Source organism: Lissotriton helveticus, chromosome 3_1, assembly GCF_964261635.1.
Source record: "Lissotriton helveticus chromosome 3_1, aLisHel1.1, whole genome shotgun sequence".
Classification (NCBI taxonomy): Eukaryota; Metazoa; Chordata; class Amphibia; order Caudata; family Salamandridae; genus Lissotriton; species Lissotriton helveticus.
The window spans coordinates 550107528-550123487 of record NC_136061.1 but is presented as its reverse complement, the minus strand read 5'-3'; the positions used below and the strand labels follow the sequence as shown (position 1 = coordinate 550123487).

Below are 15960 nucleotides of genomic sequence, written 5' to 3'. Positions count from 1 at the left end.
TTGGCCTTTCCTTCAAGCTGCCTTGGATCGTTATAATCTGGGTGAAATTTTCTATTTAATAGTTATGTCCCCATACGCGGACACCATTACCAGGATAAGGGTTTACAGGGCTCTCTCTTCCTCCTTTTCTTTATATCAAGGTACTCACAGGGCTGTCTTTTATCTCTACTGCTATTTCTTTTGGCTATAGATCCTTTACTGTGGTAGATTAATGATTCTACAATTATCAGTGGTGTCACTTGCAGCTCACATATATTTAAAACAGCTGCCTATGCAGATTATATCTTCATTTTCTCTGAAAACCCTGATATTAAAATTCCCAAAGTTCTCTCTCTAAACAAATCTTTTGCAGAATTGTCGGGATACTCATTGAATAGAGACAAGACGGATGTTATGCCTCTCAATGTTTACTGTCATTCTTGGTGTATTGGGCAATCGGGTCTTCAGTGGCAATTGAAAATGATTAAATATCTTGGCATCTGGTTTTCTAAGGGCCTAGCGGAATCAACAACCACTAATGAAAAGGAAATCTTAGATAAAATCAAAGACCAACTATCTTCCTGGTCCCCAAAATTTAGATCTGGGTGGGAAAGATTGAAGACTTTAAATATGATCATCACGCCCCTTGTGAACTTCTTGGTTATGATGCCTGCTGTTCGGCTGCCTCCAAATCTTTTTCTCTACCTTAGATAAATTAGCCTTCAAATTTTTGTGGTACGCAAAACATTCCTAAGATGAATCTTATGAAACGTTGACTTACACGTTCAATGGAAGGATGTGGCCTGCAAAATTGATATGATCATGAAACCGCTTTCCCCGTAGCCCGCAGAGTGGGTTGGCATGATTTCTCAACTACGAAAGTGGCACTTTGGCTTTTAATGGAGTGCCAGCTCATTTCTCTATACTCTCTGTTTTCAGCTTTAACCATTAACTCCTTTGCGCTGCTTCACTCTTCTTGTATTTTTGATCATACGATTCGGGCTCCCAAGTTTCTGGACAAGATTTTGTACCCTAGGTTATCTAACTCTTCAGCCGTTTCCTTCGGGAATAACTTGAAAACATCTACTATGGATTCAGCCGATATAGGCCCGCATGCACAAGTTACTACTTGTGTAACGATATTTCTGTAAGAGACATTAGTTAGCGATAGATTCCTTACCTTAGAGTATCCTCAGGCGTCAGACTGGATCCGGAATGTTTTTGCTAGCAGTATCTCTGAGTGTCAGTAGGTGGCGTCATGCGGCCCCGCGCCCGTCGCTGGCGTCGTATGCGCCGAGATGACGTCACAGAGTCTACTTAGGCGTCACCCATGCGCGCTGACGTTAGTTCTGTACACGACTTTCTGTGCCAGGAAAGCAGAGCCATGCAAGACACTGACCACTGGTGCATAAAACTAGGGCACTAAAAGGGATAACCTTAACCCTAGAAATCAGTTCGCAGAACAGGGAGGATGGTTGGGGCGGTAAGGATTCTATCACTAACTAATGTCTCTTACAGATATATCGTTACACAAGTAGTAACATGTGCATCTGAAAGAGACAAGTTAGTGATAGATTCCTTACCTTAGAATAAATACCCCAGCAATACCAACCCCGGTGGTGAGTCTGCAAATAAGATTACACCAGAAAGTCACGGAGAACAGAACGGCCAAAGAAGCCATCTCTCCTGACTTGACTGTCAAGTAAGAAATGCTTGGTAAACGTGTGCAGCGAGGCCCACGTAGCTGCCTGACAAATGTCCTGCAAGGGAACGCCGCGTCCCAAGACAGTAGTGGCAGCTGTTGCCCTGGTGGAATAGGCACGCAACCCCACAGGAGGCTCCTTCTTAGCCAATGAGTAACAGGCCTTGATGCAGAGAACGACCCACCGAGAGATGGTCCGTTTGTGCACGGCCTGACCTTTTTTGGCACCCATGTAGCCAACAAAGAGCTGATCATCTACCCGGAACTGTTGTGTGCGCTTCAGATAGAACGAGAGCGCTCGTTTTGGGTCCAGATGGTGGAGCCTCTCTTCCTCTTTTGAAGGATGCGGAGGTGAAAAGAAGGTGGGCAAAGTGATGGTCTGCCCAATGTGGAAGGGCATGACAACCTTTGGCAAGAAAGGACGGGTCCTTAAAAACACCTTGCACGGATGAACAGAAAGGAAAGGAGGTTTGGAAGAAAGAGCCTGGAGCTAACTCACTCTTCTGGCAGAGATGATAGCTACCAAGAAAGCCATCTTGAGAGTGAGAAGACGCAAAGGACAGTTATGAAGGGGCTCGAAAGGAGCACACATCAGATATGTCAAGACAAGGTTTAAGTCCCACAGAGGCATAATGAACAGCACGGGAGGAAACGTGTGCGTAATGCCTTTCAGGAAACGGTTAACAACTGGAGACTTAAAAAGAGAAGGCTGATCTGGAAGCTGTAGAAAGGCGGAGATGGCCGAAAGGTAACCTTTGATAGTGCCCAGAGCAGAGAACTGCTGGGCCAAGGATAGTAGGAAGAGAAGGACCTCAGAAAGAGGGTCAGAAAGAGGATCCACAGCCTTTGCTGTGCACCATGCCACAAACTTGTTCCACGTGCAGGCGTATACCGTCTTAGTGAAGGGATGCCTGGCTGCTAGAATGACATCACAGACTTCGGGAGGAAGATTGAAAGCTGTCAACTGTCGCCGCTCAATCTCCACGCATGAAGGTGAAGCTGAACAGATTCGGTGGAGGACTGTCCCCTGCTGCTGCACAAAAGAAGTGGAACCAGGCAGAAGTACGACGCAAGGCCACAGACAGCAGACCAGACCAGGCAAGCAACACAGCGACCCCGGAGAAGGGCAGATAGGGGTGCAACGCAAGCTATCACATGGCCATCAGCAAGAGGATCGCACCTGCGACCTACCGTGACGCCACAGAGAGCAGAGGCCCAAAAGGCGCCCACACCTCCCCAGCCCATGACAGAGCTATACAATAGCTACCAGAACCCCACATAGGGCATGGTACGTCCCGTCCTGGGAACCCTCTTAGGAAAAACTTTCCGCAGCAGAGGACAAACAGAAAAGACCTGCGGAGGACCCGGAAACGGCCTGCCAATCAGCCAACAACATCACACAGAAGGCCTAATCTCAAGGCCAACACAGCTTACCAAAAGCCAAACAGCACACTCAAAAAAGGGCCGGACCAGCAGCCAACAGCACCACAGTCCTAACAAAAAGGGCTTGAAGGCGCATTAATCGCACAGAACACAACTGAGAACACCTCCCAAATCCAGACCAACTCACAGGTCACTGAGGGGGTGAAGCCCCGCCAGGAACCTCTGAATGGCCGAGTCCGCAGGGGCATGGAACAAAAGAGCACCATCAAAAAGGAAGGTCCACCACCCATTCCCGAACGTTCTCCGGAAACACATTATCCCGAAGCCAGGCATGTCGACGCAGGGCAACCGCCGAAGCCATGGTACGACCAAGCACCTCCGAAATGTCCCGAGAAGAACGAAGAATAAATGTCACCAGCTCCCGGTCATCCAATACGTGGTGCCTCAGATCAACACAGGCACCCTCCTGAGAAACGGCTGACAGAGGGACACTGCCGAATCCCACAAGCCAGAAGTGGCCCTGGCCAAAACACAAAGTGTTCAGGGCCCGTAAAGCAGCACGAGTGGAGGCAGAGATATTGCGCCCCCTGGAATCCAGCAGCGGGCCTCCCGTGACGGGGGAGACAACATCGACGGCAGGGAGGGAAAGGCAGTCTGCAAAAGAGGGCCCCTGGTAGAGGGTAAGACACACAGGATCACTCGGCGCAGGATGGTGGCGGTGCAGAAGGTGTTGGGCCACCGGGTCCCATGTGGCGGGACAGCCCCAAGCCCCCAAAAGAGAAGAATGGAGAGAAGCCTTAAAACGAAGCAGCAGCTCCCCACCACGAGAACCCTGATGGAGGACCTCCAAAAGGTGACTCGTGGGGAAATGGGCAGCCAAATCACCCATGTGCAAAATTCCCGCAGCTGCGGAAACAGCGCGAGCGAAGGCAGCACTCTCCTCCGTAGGGCCCCGCGGTGGATAAAGCAGCTCCGCTGTGGGCGGCAGCTGCAAGCTAAGTCGGCCGTCCCCCAGACCAACCGGAGGAAGGAAAGGCTGAGTCGGGAAAGGAGAAAGTGGGGCGGTGTCTCCGGCGAAGACCGCGGCCGCGATGACGGCGAAGAGCCGTTCCTTCGACAACGTCGGGGGAAAAGCCACGACGCGGCGTCCCATCTCTGGAGTGCGCCAAACCTCTGGAGAAGGGGAGGTGTCCGAAGATGAGTCAATGACCGACGCCGGCCTGGCGGTGTAGAGTCCGCGACCAGAGTCAGGTCAACATCGACCGGCGCCGAAGGAGACACCGGAATGACCTCCGCCACAACGCGCGGCGCAGGAGACTGAAGCTGGGTCAGAGCCGGGCAGCTAAAGAACGGCGACGTAAAGGCATCGACTCGACCTCCAACAAGCAGCCGCCTGCGTGATAGACGAGGGGGGCTCGGGACACACCCGACCCACAGCCTGCCCCTGCGGTGCTGCCAGGGCCAGCAGCCGCCGGCGCCTCAGCAGTGCCACCTCGGCCTCGTACAAAGCTGCCACCTGCCCAAAGGACCGAGGGGGACTCGAGGACACGGCCCGAGCCCCGGCAACCTCTTGCGACACCACAGGGACCCTGCTGGGTTTGCGGCAAGGCCGAGGCGCCGTGGTCTGAAGGAGGGAATCCCGCAGGGCCACACCCCAACGGCACCACCTCCTCCAAACCTGGATCCGAACTAGCCGGCGACGGGGTCGAAGCCACCTGCGACGCCGCAGAAGTCCCTGCACGCAGCAAGGGATCTGCAGACGTCCCAGGAGGGGAAGGAGGAGAAGGAGAAGCCTACGAGGCCTGCAAGGCCGCCGCATAGGCCTCCATCTGGGCTCTAGTCGCTCCTGCGCCAGGTAACGGCGAATAGGGTGACGACGCGCGAGGCTGCACCACCCGCGGAGAGCCCACACCCCCAACGAGCCGGGAACTAGCCCTCAGGGACAAACTGCGACACTTACCAACAGATGAGCGATGCTCTTGTGGCCTGGGAGGAGGCCGATGCCGAAGACGGAGGCGGCGGTTCTAGAACTCATCCACGGGGGACTGACGCGGTGACGACAACGACCGAGACATGCACGCGGAAAGAAGTTTCATCAAGCTGGGACTCCGCCGGAGACCAGAGGCCTCTGATCTCCACCTCACTCAAGTGGCCTCCCCATCCCAGGAGGGACGCATCCGTCACCACTGTGTGCTCCGGTTGGAGAAGGGAGAGGGATCTGCTGTTGACCTAATTGCGATTCGTGAGCCACCACTGCAATTGTCGTGCAGTGTCCTCCATCAGGCCCATGAGCCGGAGGGTCATCCTGACTGAAATCCGGGATAGAGATTGAAAGATTGGAATCATAGCCTGAATATCCCGGACTCGCTGCTCGGGAGGATTAACCCGAAACCGTGTCGAATAGAGAACTGCTCCAATGAAGGGGAGCTTCTGAGAGGGACTCTGGTGCGACTTCGGCACGTTGAAGGAGAACCCCAGTAAATGCAGGAGGTTGGCCATAGTCTTTAGGTGGATGACAACTGCCTGGGGCGAGCCCGCCTTCAACAACCAGTCATCGAGGTAGGGGAAGACTTGACACCCCTGACCTGCGCAGGTGAGCTGCGACCATCACCATCCCTTTCGTGAACACCCGAGGGGCGCTGGTAAGGCCAAAAGGGAGCACAGCAAACTGAAAATGCTCTTAGCCTACCGTGAACCGCAGGTAACGCCGGTGGGCCGGCAGGACGGGGATGTGAAAATATGCGTCCTGCAAGTCCAACGCTACCATCCAGTCTCCAGGGTCGAGGGCAGCTAAGACCTGAGCCAGAGTCAACATCTTGGACTTCTCCTTTCGGAGGATGCGATTGAAGTTACTGAGGTCCAAGATGGGGCGCAAGCCCACTTTGTCCTTCTTGGGGACTAGAAAGTAGTGGGAATAACAACCATGTCCTACTTCTGGCCCAGGAACGAGCTTGATGACCCCCTTAGCCAAGAGGGCCATCACTTCTTGCTGGAGAAGCGCAAAGTGATCCCCTGACATGCAGTGGAACTGAGGTGGCATTGCTGAGAGGGTAGACTCGAAGGGAGTAACCCCTCCAGACGAGTTGTAGCACCGATCTGTCGGAAGTGACAGAATGCCAGTGGGGGAGGTGATGTTGAATCCTGCCGCCCACTAGCGTGGGGTGCACCCCAAAGCTCGGACTAGGAAGGTTTTAAGGCGGATGCTGCGGGAGTGGAGGTAGACTGACCCACACGTTAGCCCCCTGTGCCGCCACGGCAGCCTCCACGCCCACGGCCGCGCTGAGTTTGGTACTGTGCGTGCTTATGACTGTACGAGCGGGCAGGGGCGCCCCTTCAGTGGCCATGAAAGGAAGACGTGGCCGGGCGTGTGGTGGAGAGACCCAAGGACTTGGCCGTAGACCGAGAGTCCTTGAAACGCTCCAGAGCACTGTCTGCCTTATCGCCAAACAGGCGAGTAGCATCCAAAGGCATGTCCATGAGGGAACTCTGGACGTCCCCCAAAAACCCAGTGGACCGGAGCCAGGCATGGCTACGCAGGGCCACTGATGTGGAGATTGCTCTCCCTAAAGAATCTGCGGTGTCCAGGCCACACCGAATGGCAAACTTCACGGCATCCTTTCCCTCCGCCACAGCCTGGGAAAGTACAGTCCAAACCTGTTCTGGAAACTGGGGCAGCGTCTGCGCCACTGTGTCCCACATAGCATGAGAGTAGCGGCCCAAAAGGCATGCGGTGTTGACTGACTGCAGGCCCCAGCTGGCAGAGTAAAATAACCTCTTGCCAAACTGCTCCAGCTTTTTTGATTCCTTATCCGGCGGGCGGTAGGGAACGCACTCTAGGAAGTGGAGGCCTAAATGACCAGCCTCTCTGGAGTGCGATGATTTGTCAGAAAGGCCGAGTCACCCGGTGCCGGGCGATGACGCCTGGCCATGATCTTATCCACAGGAACCCCTGTGGCTGGCCTAGACCAGGTGCCTATCAAAACATCCATCAAGGCCTCATTAAACGGGAGCAGAGGTTCCATAGAACATGCTGCCGGCTGAAGCACCTCAGTAAGGAGGTTGGTTTTGTGAGTGAGAGTAGGCAGATCAAGGGCCTCAGCTGCTCTATGGAGCGCCATAGTATACGTGGCGCCCTGCTCCATGACTGCGGGAGGAGACATAAATCCAGGCTCGGAGGAGAGGTCAAGGCCGCCTGCGTCCTCAGAGTCTTCCACCCACTCATTTTCAGACTCGCACTGCCGTGCCAGAGGGTCTTCCGACCCCTCCAAGTCATCCCCCTCCTCCACAGCCCGTGGTACAGGTGGCAGCAGCGGGGGAGGCATAGGGGAAAACAAGTGCTCCAACGTGCCGGTCGGCGCCGTTCCGGCACCAAGTCCCAATTAGGGTCCCAATTCGGAGCAAAATTGCCCGGGAATTCGGGGCGGTGGTGGAACAAACGGGACCCATGGCGACGCCGGGAAAAGAGCCGCAGCGGGTGCCGGGCCGTAGCCGGCGACAGAGGATCCTGAGGCGCCGGGGCCGGAGCCGCCGGCAGAGGACCTTGCGGTGCCGGGGCCGACGGCAGAGGACCTTGCGGCGCGTGGGTCGGAGCGTATGGTGGCACCGACGGCGGAGCCGGTGGCAAGCAAGGGCACTCAAAACGGACTGTGGGGCCCAAAGGGGCGCCGACAGGAGCCCTAGGCGGGAAAAGGCGGTCCGTGCCGGCAAGAAACTCTTGCACCTGGGCCGGAGTCGCCAACGGCCCCGGATAAGGTGGGTAGGCCGCAGGACTCCTAGGCTCCAATGGAGTCACAGGGGATGAATCCCTAGCCCCCCGTCCGCCTCTGGAGACCGACGGGGGATGTCGGATAGGGAACATGCTTCTTCGATTTTTTCTTGTGACGTCTCTTACCCGATTACAAGGGCGAAGACTTAGACCCCGAGGAGCGATGGTGATGGCTCCGCGGCCTGTCCCTCGAGGGACCCCTGGACCTCGAACAGCGCGGAGACGACTGCCTGGCTTCCAGCAGCTTCTGGACCGCTCCCCCAAAGCCTTCGGATCCATGGCCAGACAGTCGGAACATGACCGTGAGTCATGGTCGTGCTCCAGACAGTAGAGACAGACACCATGGGGGTCGGCAACTGACATCGTACAGCGACAGGCCCCGCAGAATTTAAACCCAGGCATCCCTACGTGGCACCAGGAGTCAAGGACTCAAAAGAAGCAGAGACAAAAGTCTCAAAAAAGTTAATCAAAAAGTGACTAGGGTAGGTGCTCTAACCGGATCTGCGCTTGCTGGCGCGGAAAAAGAAAGAACTGAGGTCAGCGCACATGGGTGGCGCCTAAGCAGTCTCCGTGACGTCATCTCAGCGCTTACAACGCCAGCGACGGACGTGGAGCCGCACAACGCCACCTACCCACGAGCAGGGGTACTGCTGACTAAAAACTTTCCGGATCCAGTCTGACACCTGGAGATATTCTAAGGTAAGGAAACTATCACTAACATGTCTCTTTCAGATTCTTAACATTGGTTCCTATGGGGAAATGAAGGTTATCGGTTTGCAGGTAAGTAAACGACCTGCAAGAGTACCTTTTAGGGGTTCAGTTAGGCTCTCAAATTGCACCACCAGTGGCACCAGGGCAACCGGGTGCAGAGTGCGGTGGACCAATTATAAGCCAATAGGGCTAGGGGGCCTTCGGCCAGGGGCTGCTTACAAGCAGGCCACTCGGGTGTGGGAGCAAACGCTCCTGGGGTTAGGATCAGCACTGCAGGGGCCAACAATCAACACAGGAGCTGCATGACTAGCAGCACGGAGGCGGACGGATGCAGAGCACCAAAATGACGTCGCAAGCCTTGTGGTTTGCAATGGAGATTTTTAGTTTGAAAAAAAGGCTGCAGAACTGGGCAAGGAGGTTTCCTGAAGGGGATCACTGGCAGGAGAGGTAAGTTGTGTTCTTGGGGGATGCCCGGACACCGTTGAGTGTCCTACCCAATGCCGTGGGGTAACAGTCAAAGGGGTGTCTTTAGGAGTTGGATCTTCTTACCAGCTTCGGTCGCGGTCAGGGAGGACCCTTCAGGTTGAGGCTACAGGTGTTGGTCTGGAGCTCGAGGTAGGTCAGGGATCACATTATCCCAGGTCAGGATTGCTGTGGAGACCTCCTTGTGGTGTTAGACCACTCGAACTCGGGCCGTGGGCATTAGGTGAACAGTAGTGCAGAACCACGGAACAGCCTGGATCCAGGTTCTGTGTTGGAGTCATTGTTGAGCAAATCCGGTACTCACAGGAGACAAAGTCTTTCAAATGAGTGCAGGGCAGGTCCTTCAGGTTCGGACTTGCTGCATGACACGCCAGGGTTTCGCTTTGAGCTGGTCAGAGTCAGAACAGGCCGGTAGGTCTGGGGCCAAAGCAATTGTTGCCCTCTTCTTCCTGGGTCAGCACAGCTCTTCGGTCCTTCTTCTTTCTTCCTTGAATCTAATGAGGCATTGTTCAGGATTGCCCCTAAATACTACATTTTAGGGCATTGTAGGGGTTTGTAAGTCAGGGCCAATGGTTTCCTTCTTTGGGGTGAGTACACCCCTTATTATGCCACAGTCCAGTGGGAGGGGCGCATGAGCCCCTCTCTAATTGTCTGTGTCCCCTTACCTTCAAGATGATGGGGTCTGAGATGTGTGCTTCACCTCCACTACCCCACCTGAGGGGTAGTGTTGGCAAAGGTGGACACGCCTCTCTTCCTCACTTGGTTTTCCCACCAATTCTCCTGCCCAAAGTAGGGGTCAGAACCTGTGGGAGCCTGTTTCTGGGGGGCAGCAAAATGCAGGGTCAGCTCAGAAAAGCGGCTGGCCTTTGAAGTTTCCCCTTCGTGGACCTAGCCCATCCTGGGGAAGGAGGCAGGACACCTCTGCCAAACATGGGCTTAGTCTGTGGACCCAGACAGTGGAGGGTCTCTACCCAGGGGTCCAGAAACCTGTCTGGTTGTGGCAAATGGCAGACAGCCTTTCAAAAACCACATCAGGGCTGGTCGTTTTTTTGGGGGCATCTCTAAGATGCCCTTTGTGTGCATTTTACATTAAATCCCACACTGGCATTAGGGTGGGTTTAATGTGCTAAGAGGTTTGCTACCAAACTTTCCAGGTTTTAGTAAAGCCATTAAGGAGCTTTGGAATTCGTAATGACCAACTCCCAGACCATATACTCTTTATGGCTTTACTGCACTTACAATGTCTAAGAGTAGACTTAAACACTGTAGGGGTAGAGTGCTCATGCAACTGTACCCTCACCTGTGGTCTAGTGCACTCGGCAAGAGGGGTGGCTAACCTATGCGAAAGGCAGTCAATTGCAGGCTACAGTGATGTGTGCCATGTCAAATGTTCACTTTTCTCTGCACCAAATCATGTAGCCTGCAATGGCAGTGTGTAGGTGTCAAGGTGTAGCGCCTCTAAGGGTGGCACAATAGATGCTGCAGCCCTTGGAGGTCTTCCCTGGTCACAGTGCCCTTGGTATGCATGATACCTTTTACCAGGGGCTTACCTGTGGCCAGAGATGTGCCAATTGGGGGTACAAAGGTACAGCTTTAGGAATAACCACGGGCCCTGGGAACCTGGCAGGGACCCAGGGTACATCAAGTCAAAGTGCATCAAGTGTAAGGCAAAAGTGGGGGGAGACCATGCAAAAAGGGGCATTTTCCTACAATATACAGATGATATCAGGCATTTTTAGCATCCAAATTAAAATATCCTAGACTGGACATGGAGCTCCACTCATCTGACCGTATAGGAGTCAATAGATGCAATAGAAGATGTTTAACATTTAACTTCACGAGACAACCTGATGGTGCTGACCAATGAAAGGAACTACAGGAAGCAAGATGATTGAATATTATTAAAACGTTGTTTAGTAATCTGGATTACTGATGAACAGAATACTACCACTGTGCCTCAACACTTCCTGTCCCTACAGCCAAAGAGTTAACACCCTAATAAAACCCTCACCATCAGTTATAATGGCTTAAATTGCTTCACATTGGGAGAAGGTTTCCTCAAATATTCAAATATTTAATCATGAGCAAATCACTAGGAACAATTGCCACACACTGAACCTTCTACACTTGGACATGTAGCAGCACAGCTGTGATTGAATTATTCAAAATGAAATTACAAACATAATTCTTACTAAACTTTGTTGGCAAAAAACTAATCAGCAGCACCTACAGTTATAACTGGCATGACAATGCTGTATTTTATACAGAAAAAGGTAGATGAGGCTTACGTTCGGAATACTGCTGACATGCTGTGGAGCTGAATAGCTTCTGGGGTGACATCATTGCCTCCAACAGTGGAAACCATACAGCCTAACAAAATAAGAAAAAAAACATATATTTACCTAATATACAATTATTTCTACAGCTAGATCTTTACGTTTCTCAAAATAATTCTTAACAAAACGGAGCAAAACATATGTAAAACTTTCAAAACTTAACATGATGCATTGCGCATGGAATTCACTTTTTTATACCACATGTCTAACTGCAACCAATGCCCCCTATTATTAATTTTTTGCAGATGGAAGCAGAGAGAAGTAACATTTTTCATTAGTTCTTTGAATTATCAATTATTTTAGCTGATAAACAAGTTATTTACCATTGTAGAGGGTTTTTTCTGATAGATGCAACAACTCAGATTACATGTATGAAACCCCAAGCATCAGACTGGATTATGTAAAATGTTCAATTATAGTATGTCACAGGCACCGGTGGCACTATCCAGCGAGACATGAAAGACTATGCATCTTCAAAGGGAGTAACGTCAGTGGCCCAGCCATATACCGCACCACAGGAGCCAGTGACATCAGTCGCACCCGTTTATATATCACCCATATACAAAGGAGGGAACCTGATACCGTGGTCAATAAAAATGTAAAGACATAATACAGGCAATAATTCCTCAGGAAGGAAAGTGAAAGAATGGGTTCTGAAGTAGCATGCTGCTCACAGAAAAAGCGCTTCAACGCCTCGTCAGGTGTAGTAATCGCTATATAAATGCAATTACAATTAAAATATGGAATCTGCAAAAACTGTTGTAGCCATCACAAAGAACAGTACCAATGCTAAGTAATATGCCCTTCTCAAGGACCCTCATCCCACTGATTTTTACATCAACAAGCATCTCTGAAAAGGAGGATTGCCAAGGAACAAAAGGAAATCTTAGATCAGAATATTCTGAAGCACTATCCTCCCAAATTGCAATTTTCTACTTGACCAGGCAGTATTGCTTATAAAAACAGTGCACAGATGTGGGCCGAGTTGCACATAGCATACAAGAGCCCCTTTCGGAGGAGCATACCCACCTGCCTTAGCTCTCACAGGAGCAAGCATCCCTGTAGACAGCCTTTACAGTTACTCTGTACCCAAGCTTAACGCACAAGGAAATCCACTAACAAACTGCCTTTTTCCGACAGATTTACCCAGTGAAAGAACCTAAAAGGCAATGAAATGTTTATTGTCAGTTCTATCAAGAAAATGAGTAAGATCCCTTCTAGGATCTAGTCTGTGCAACCTCTCCTCTTCAGGAAGGAAAAGGTGCTGGAAAGGGAATCTCTGCGGTTTAAGGGAACTCCAAGATGACTTTAGGAAGAAAGAAGGGCTTAACCCTTACCCTTGGAAACAACAGTGAAAAGTGGAGGGTTAGACATAGCATGTAAATCCTCAATTATTCTACCAGATGTAATGGTTATCATAAAGGCTGTTTTCCAAGCAACATATTTCAGTAGATATACATATGTTGAAAGGGAGGACCCATGAGAAATGTGAGATTCAAACTGAGGACCCGTTAGGAACTGGGAAAAAAACAAGGGACACAATCAGTAGGCTCAAGAATAATATATGAGCAGACAACTTGAAATCACCAGCAGGTGTTATTTTTAATTTCGCTCCTCCAGAAAAACTGCTAATCTTAAAATGTGTAGCACTCCCACTACATAAAAATAACAATAGGGGAGAGAGAGAAGGTGTGGATTCATACTCCCTGGTCAGACTTTCAAAAACAAGTGGAATCTACTAGTGGGTGGGAGTGATCCCTACAATGGTGGGGAGCACTAAGTGTTTTTAAAATACCCCTCACACACCAACAGGACCCTTGGTGTCATGCTTCATCATTGGTGTCTTCGCACCCCTCTACGGGATGCGGCGTGCTACTACCTACGTCTACGTGGGAGCACTTATACACAGACTATGTGTGGTGTGTGTAGGGTTGTGGTGATCAGTGAGTAGTGGGGTTTGAAGTGTTATGAGTGATGGTTAAAAAGTACCTGGCTCGTTACCGAAGGTAAGTAACTCGTACACACACCACACATAGTCTGTGTATAAGTGCTCCCACATAGACGTAGGTAGTAGCACGCCTAATCCCGTAGAGGGGCGTGAAGACCCTAATGATGAAGCATGACACCAAGGGTCCTGTTGGTGTGTGATGGGTATTTTAAAAAAACTTAGTGCTCCCAACCATTGTAGGGACCACTCCCATCCACTAGTGCACTCCCACTACAAACATGTCTACAGTATTGCCCCTGCACCCAGAGACTCCATCTGCAAGAGTAGGCTACCTTGCCAAGGACCGCTCTGAACACAGTATGACATTCTGTGTGTATACCATTTGTGACAGTTATACCTTTCTCAAGTTCCAAGCATGTATGTCTACCCTGGATATTCATGGATGGAGAAACTGCCCTTTGCCGCTGGGACAGAAAATTATTCAGCCTTGGACGAAGCAAGGGAAGCTTGCAGCTCACCTCAGTGGGATACTAGGTTGGTCTTGTCCAGACCGGAGCGATCAGTATGGGCATTGGAGAGCATTAGCGTCTGAATGACCCTTCAAATGAGAGAGACAGCAGAAAACACAGTGTGGATTTGGGGCCAGACGCACAAAGGTTTTTTGCAAAGCGGGTCAATAATGACAGCAAAAAAGCTTATATTAAAATACAAAAGGCAAATAGCGATTCGGTAACTTAATACTGAATCACAATTTGCATTTGTGATTTGGTATTTGGTATTTGGAATGAGGTGTTTTGGGCACCCCTTTGAAATACAATTTCACAGTATGTGTTAATGTTTTGTGACCTAATTCCAGTTGCAAAACATTAATACTTTACCACCAATTCAAATGTGGTGGTAACCTACTCTTAAAACTCAACATAAACGTATCATTTTCTGTTTTTAAACACATCCCATTTTCCATTAAAGAAAAAAGACTTCATTTAAAAAAAAAAAAGAAAAAAAGATTGCTTTATTAAAAACCATCACAGACATGGTGGTCTGCTGACCCCAGCAGGCCACCATCCCTGTGATGGCTTTCATTCCTAATGAGTTACAAATTGAGATCTATTTCCATATTCATGAGAGAGGTTGAGTTGCGACCCACTAGAAATCGCTAATTAGCAGAAAAAGTTACATACATTTAGAAATAGCATTTTCCTGATGACAATTCGGAAATAATTGCAATTAGGGCATTGCTGTTCATAATGCTAATAAAGCTAATATATCTGGCTAATGCATAATGCTAATCTATCTGGCCCTTAATGTCCATTCCACAACATCCTACATTGAGTAAGGAGAGGGATGCTGTACGGAGCAACAAGATATTTCATGTTCTACAGCATCTAAGTAAGTCTATGTTTCGCACCTCTTATGTCTGAAACATGAAGCCCACTAGGAGTGGATGAAGATTCTCTGCATCTCTTTCCTCACCTGATGAACTGCTGACAGACCAATTGCTTTATTTATGGGCTAAGACCAGAGGTATAGCGTATTTGGAAGCACACTCCTTGTTTGTTTACATAAAACAATGCAGTGATGTCGCTTGTAAGGGCTTGCACCTGTTGGCCCAAAGTAAGGCCTCCAATGGCCTACAGGTCTTTTATGTCTATCAACTTAAGGAGCAATGGAACTGAACAATAATTCCTATCTCACTTAAGTGGGCTCCTTACCATAGGAGTGAGGTGTCTGTGACCAGTATTGCTTGAGGAAATGGCGTGTGAAATGACTCTTTTTTGAAAAGGTGTACATGAGACCCACCATTGAAAACCTGAAGTCACAGTTTGCAGAAGAAGCCTTTCGCTTTTAGGAGTTACTTACCTTCGGTAACGATGTATTTGGTAGAGATGATTCTAGCCGCAGATTCCTTAACATAGAATTATCCCCAGGCATGAGACTGGATCCGGAAAACTTTTTGCCACAGCATCCCTGCGCGCCGGGGGGATGGCACTACTTGACTCCGCCCTGACGTTGTCCGCGTCCATGACGTCAGCGAGGATACATAAGTCCCACACCGGCGCGCCTGCGTCAGTTTTCTTCAGAGAACTTTTCCGCGCCACAACGCGGAGCCAGCACAAACAAAAACTGTGAGAATACTGGAACAGTGTGCAAAAAAATCAGCTTAACAGAAGGGGAAGAAAGGAATGGTGAGGAACAGCACCATCCAGAATAGTGCCATGCACTATGGCACCAAAAGTCATGGAAGGAAAGAACAGAGCACAGCTACTGCAAGCAAGCCTGCAAAAAAAGATGACCGCCTCTCTGGGGGAAGAAAACATGTGAAAAATTGCACAGCAGACAAAGAAGTCTGCAACCACAGCCCAGAACAGAGAAGGGCATCAAGGCCAGAACGGAATAGGAACGACAATTCACCCCCAGACAACACCAGCAGGGAGGGATCTCTCCTGAAAAGAGCCAAGGGTCGAGATCCAGACAAGAGACCTCAACCCCAAGGACTGTAGAGGAGTCAACTAAAGGAAAAAAGCACGAGCAGACCCCACACTGGAGACCAGGGTACAGGGGCGCAGATGCACCCCTAGAATCATCAACCAATCCCCACAAGTGAATAAATGGAGCAAACGACAAGGCTAGCATCCCCTAGGGAGGGAGTAAG

At 50.4% G+C, this 15960-nt stretch overlaps 1 protein-coding gene across 1 annotated transcript in view; it reads right to left on the bottom strand.

Annotated features, from left to right (window-relative positions):
- The window catches only part of VPS8 (VPS8 subunit of CORVET complex), a 2052516-nt gene that overhangs the window by 583367 nt on the left and 1453189 nt on the right, over positions 1–15960 (bottom strand). Inside the window, exon 39 of the mRNA XM_078680452.1 lies at positions 11312–11393. Within this exon, the coding sequence (XP_078536578.1) occupies positions 11312–11393 (82 nt within the window). The remainder of the gene's footprint in view (positions 1–11311; positions 11394–15960) is intronic.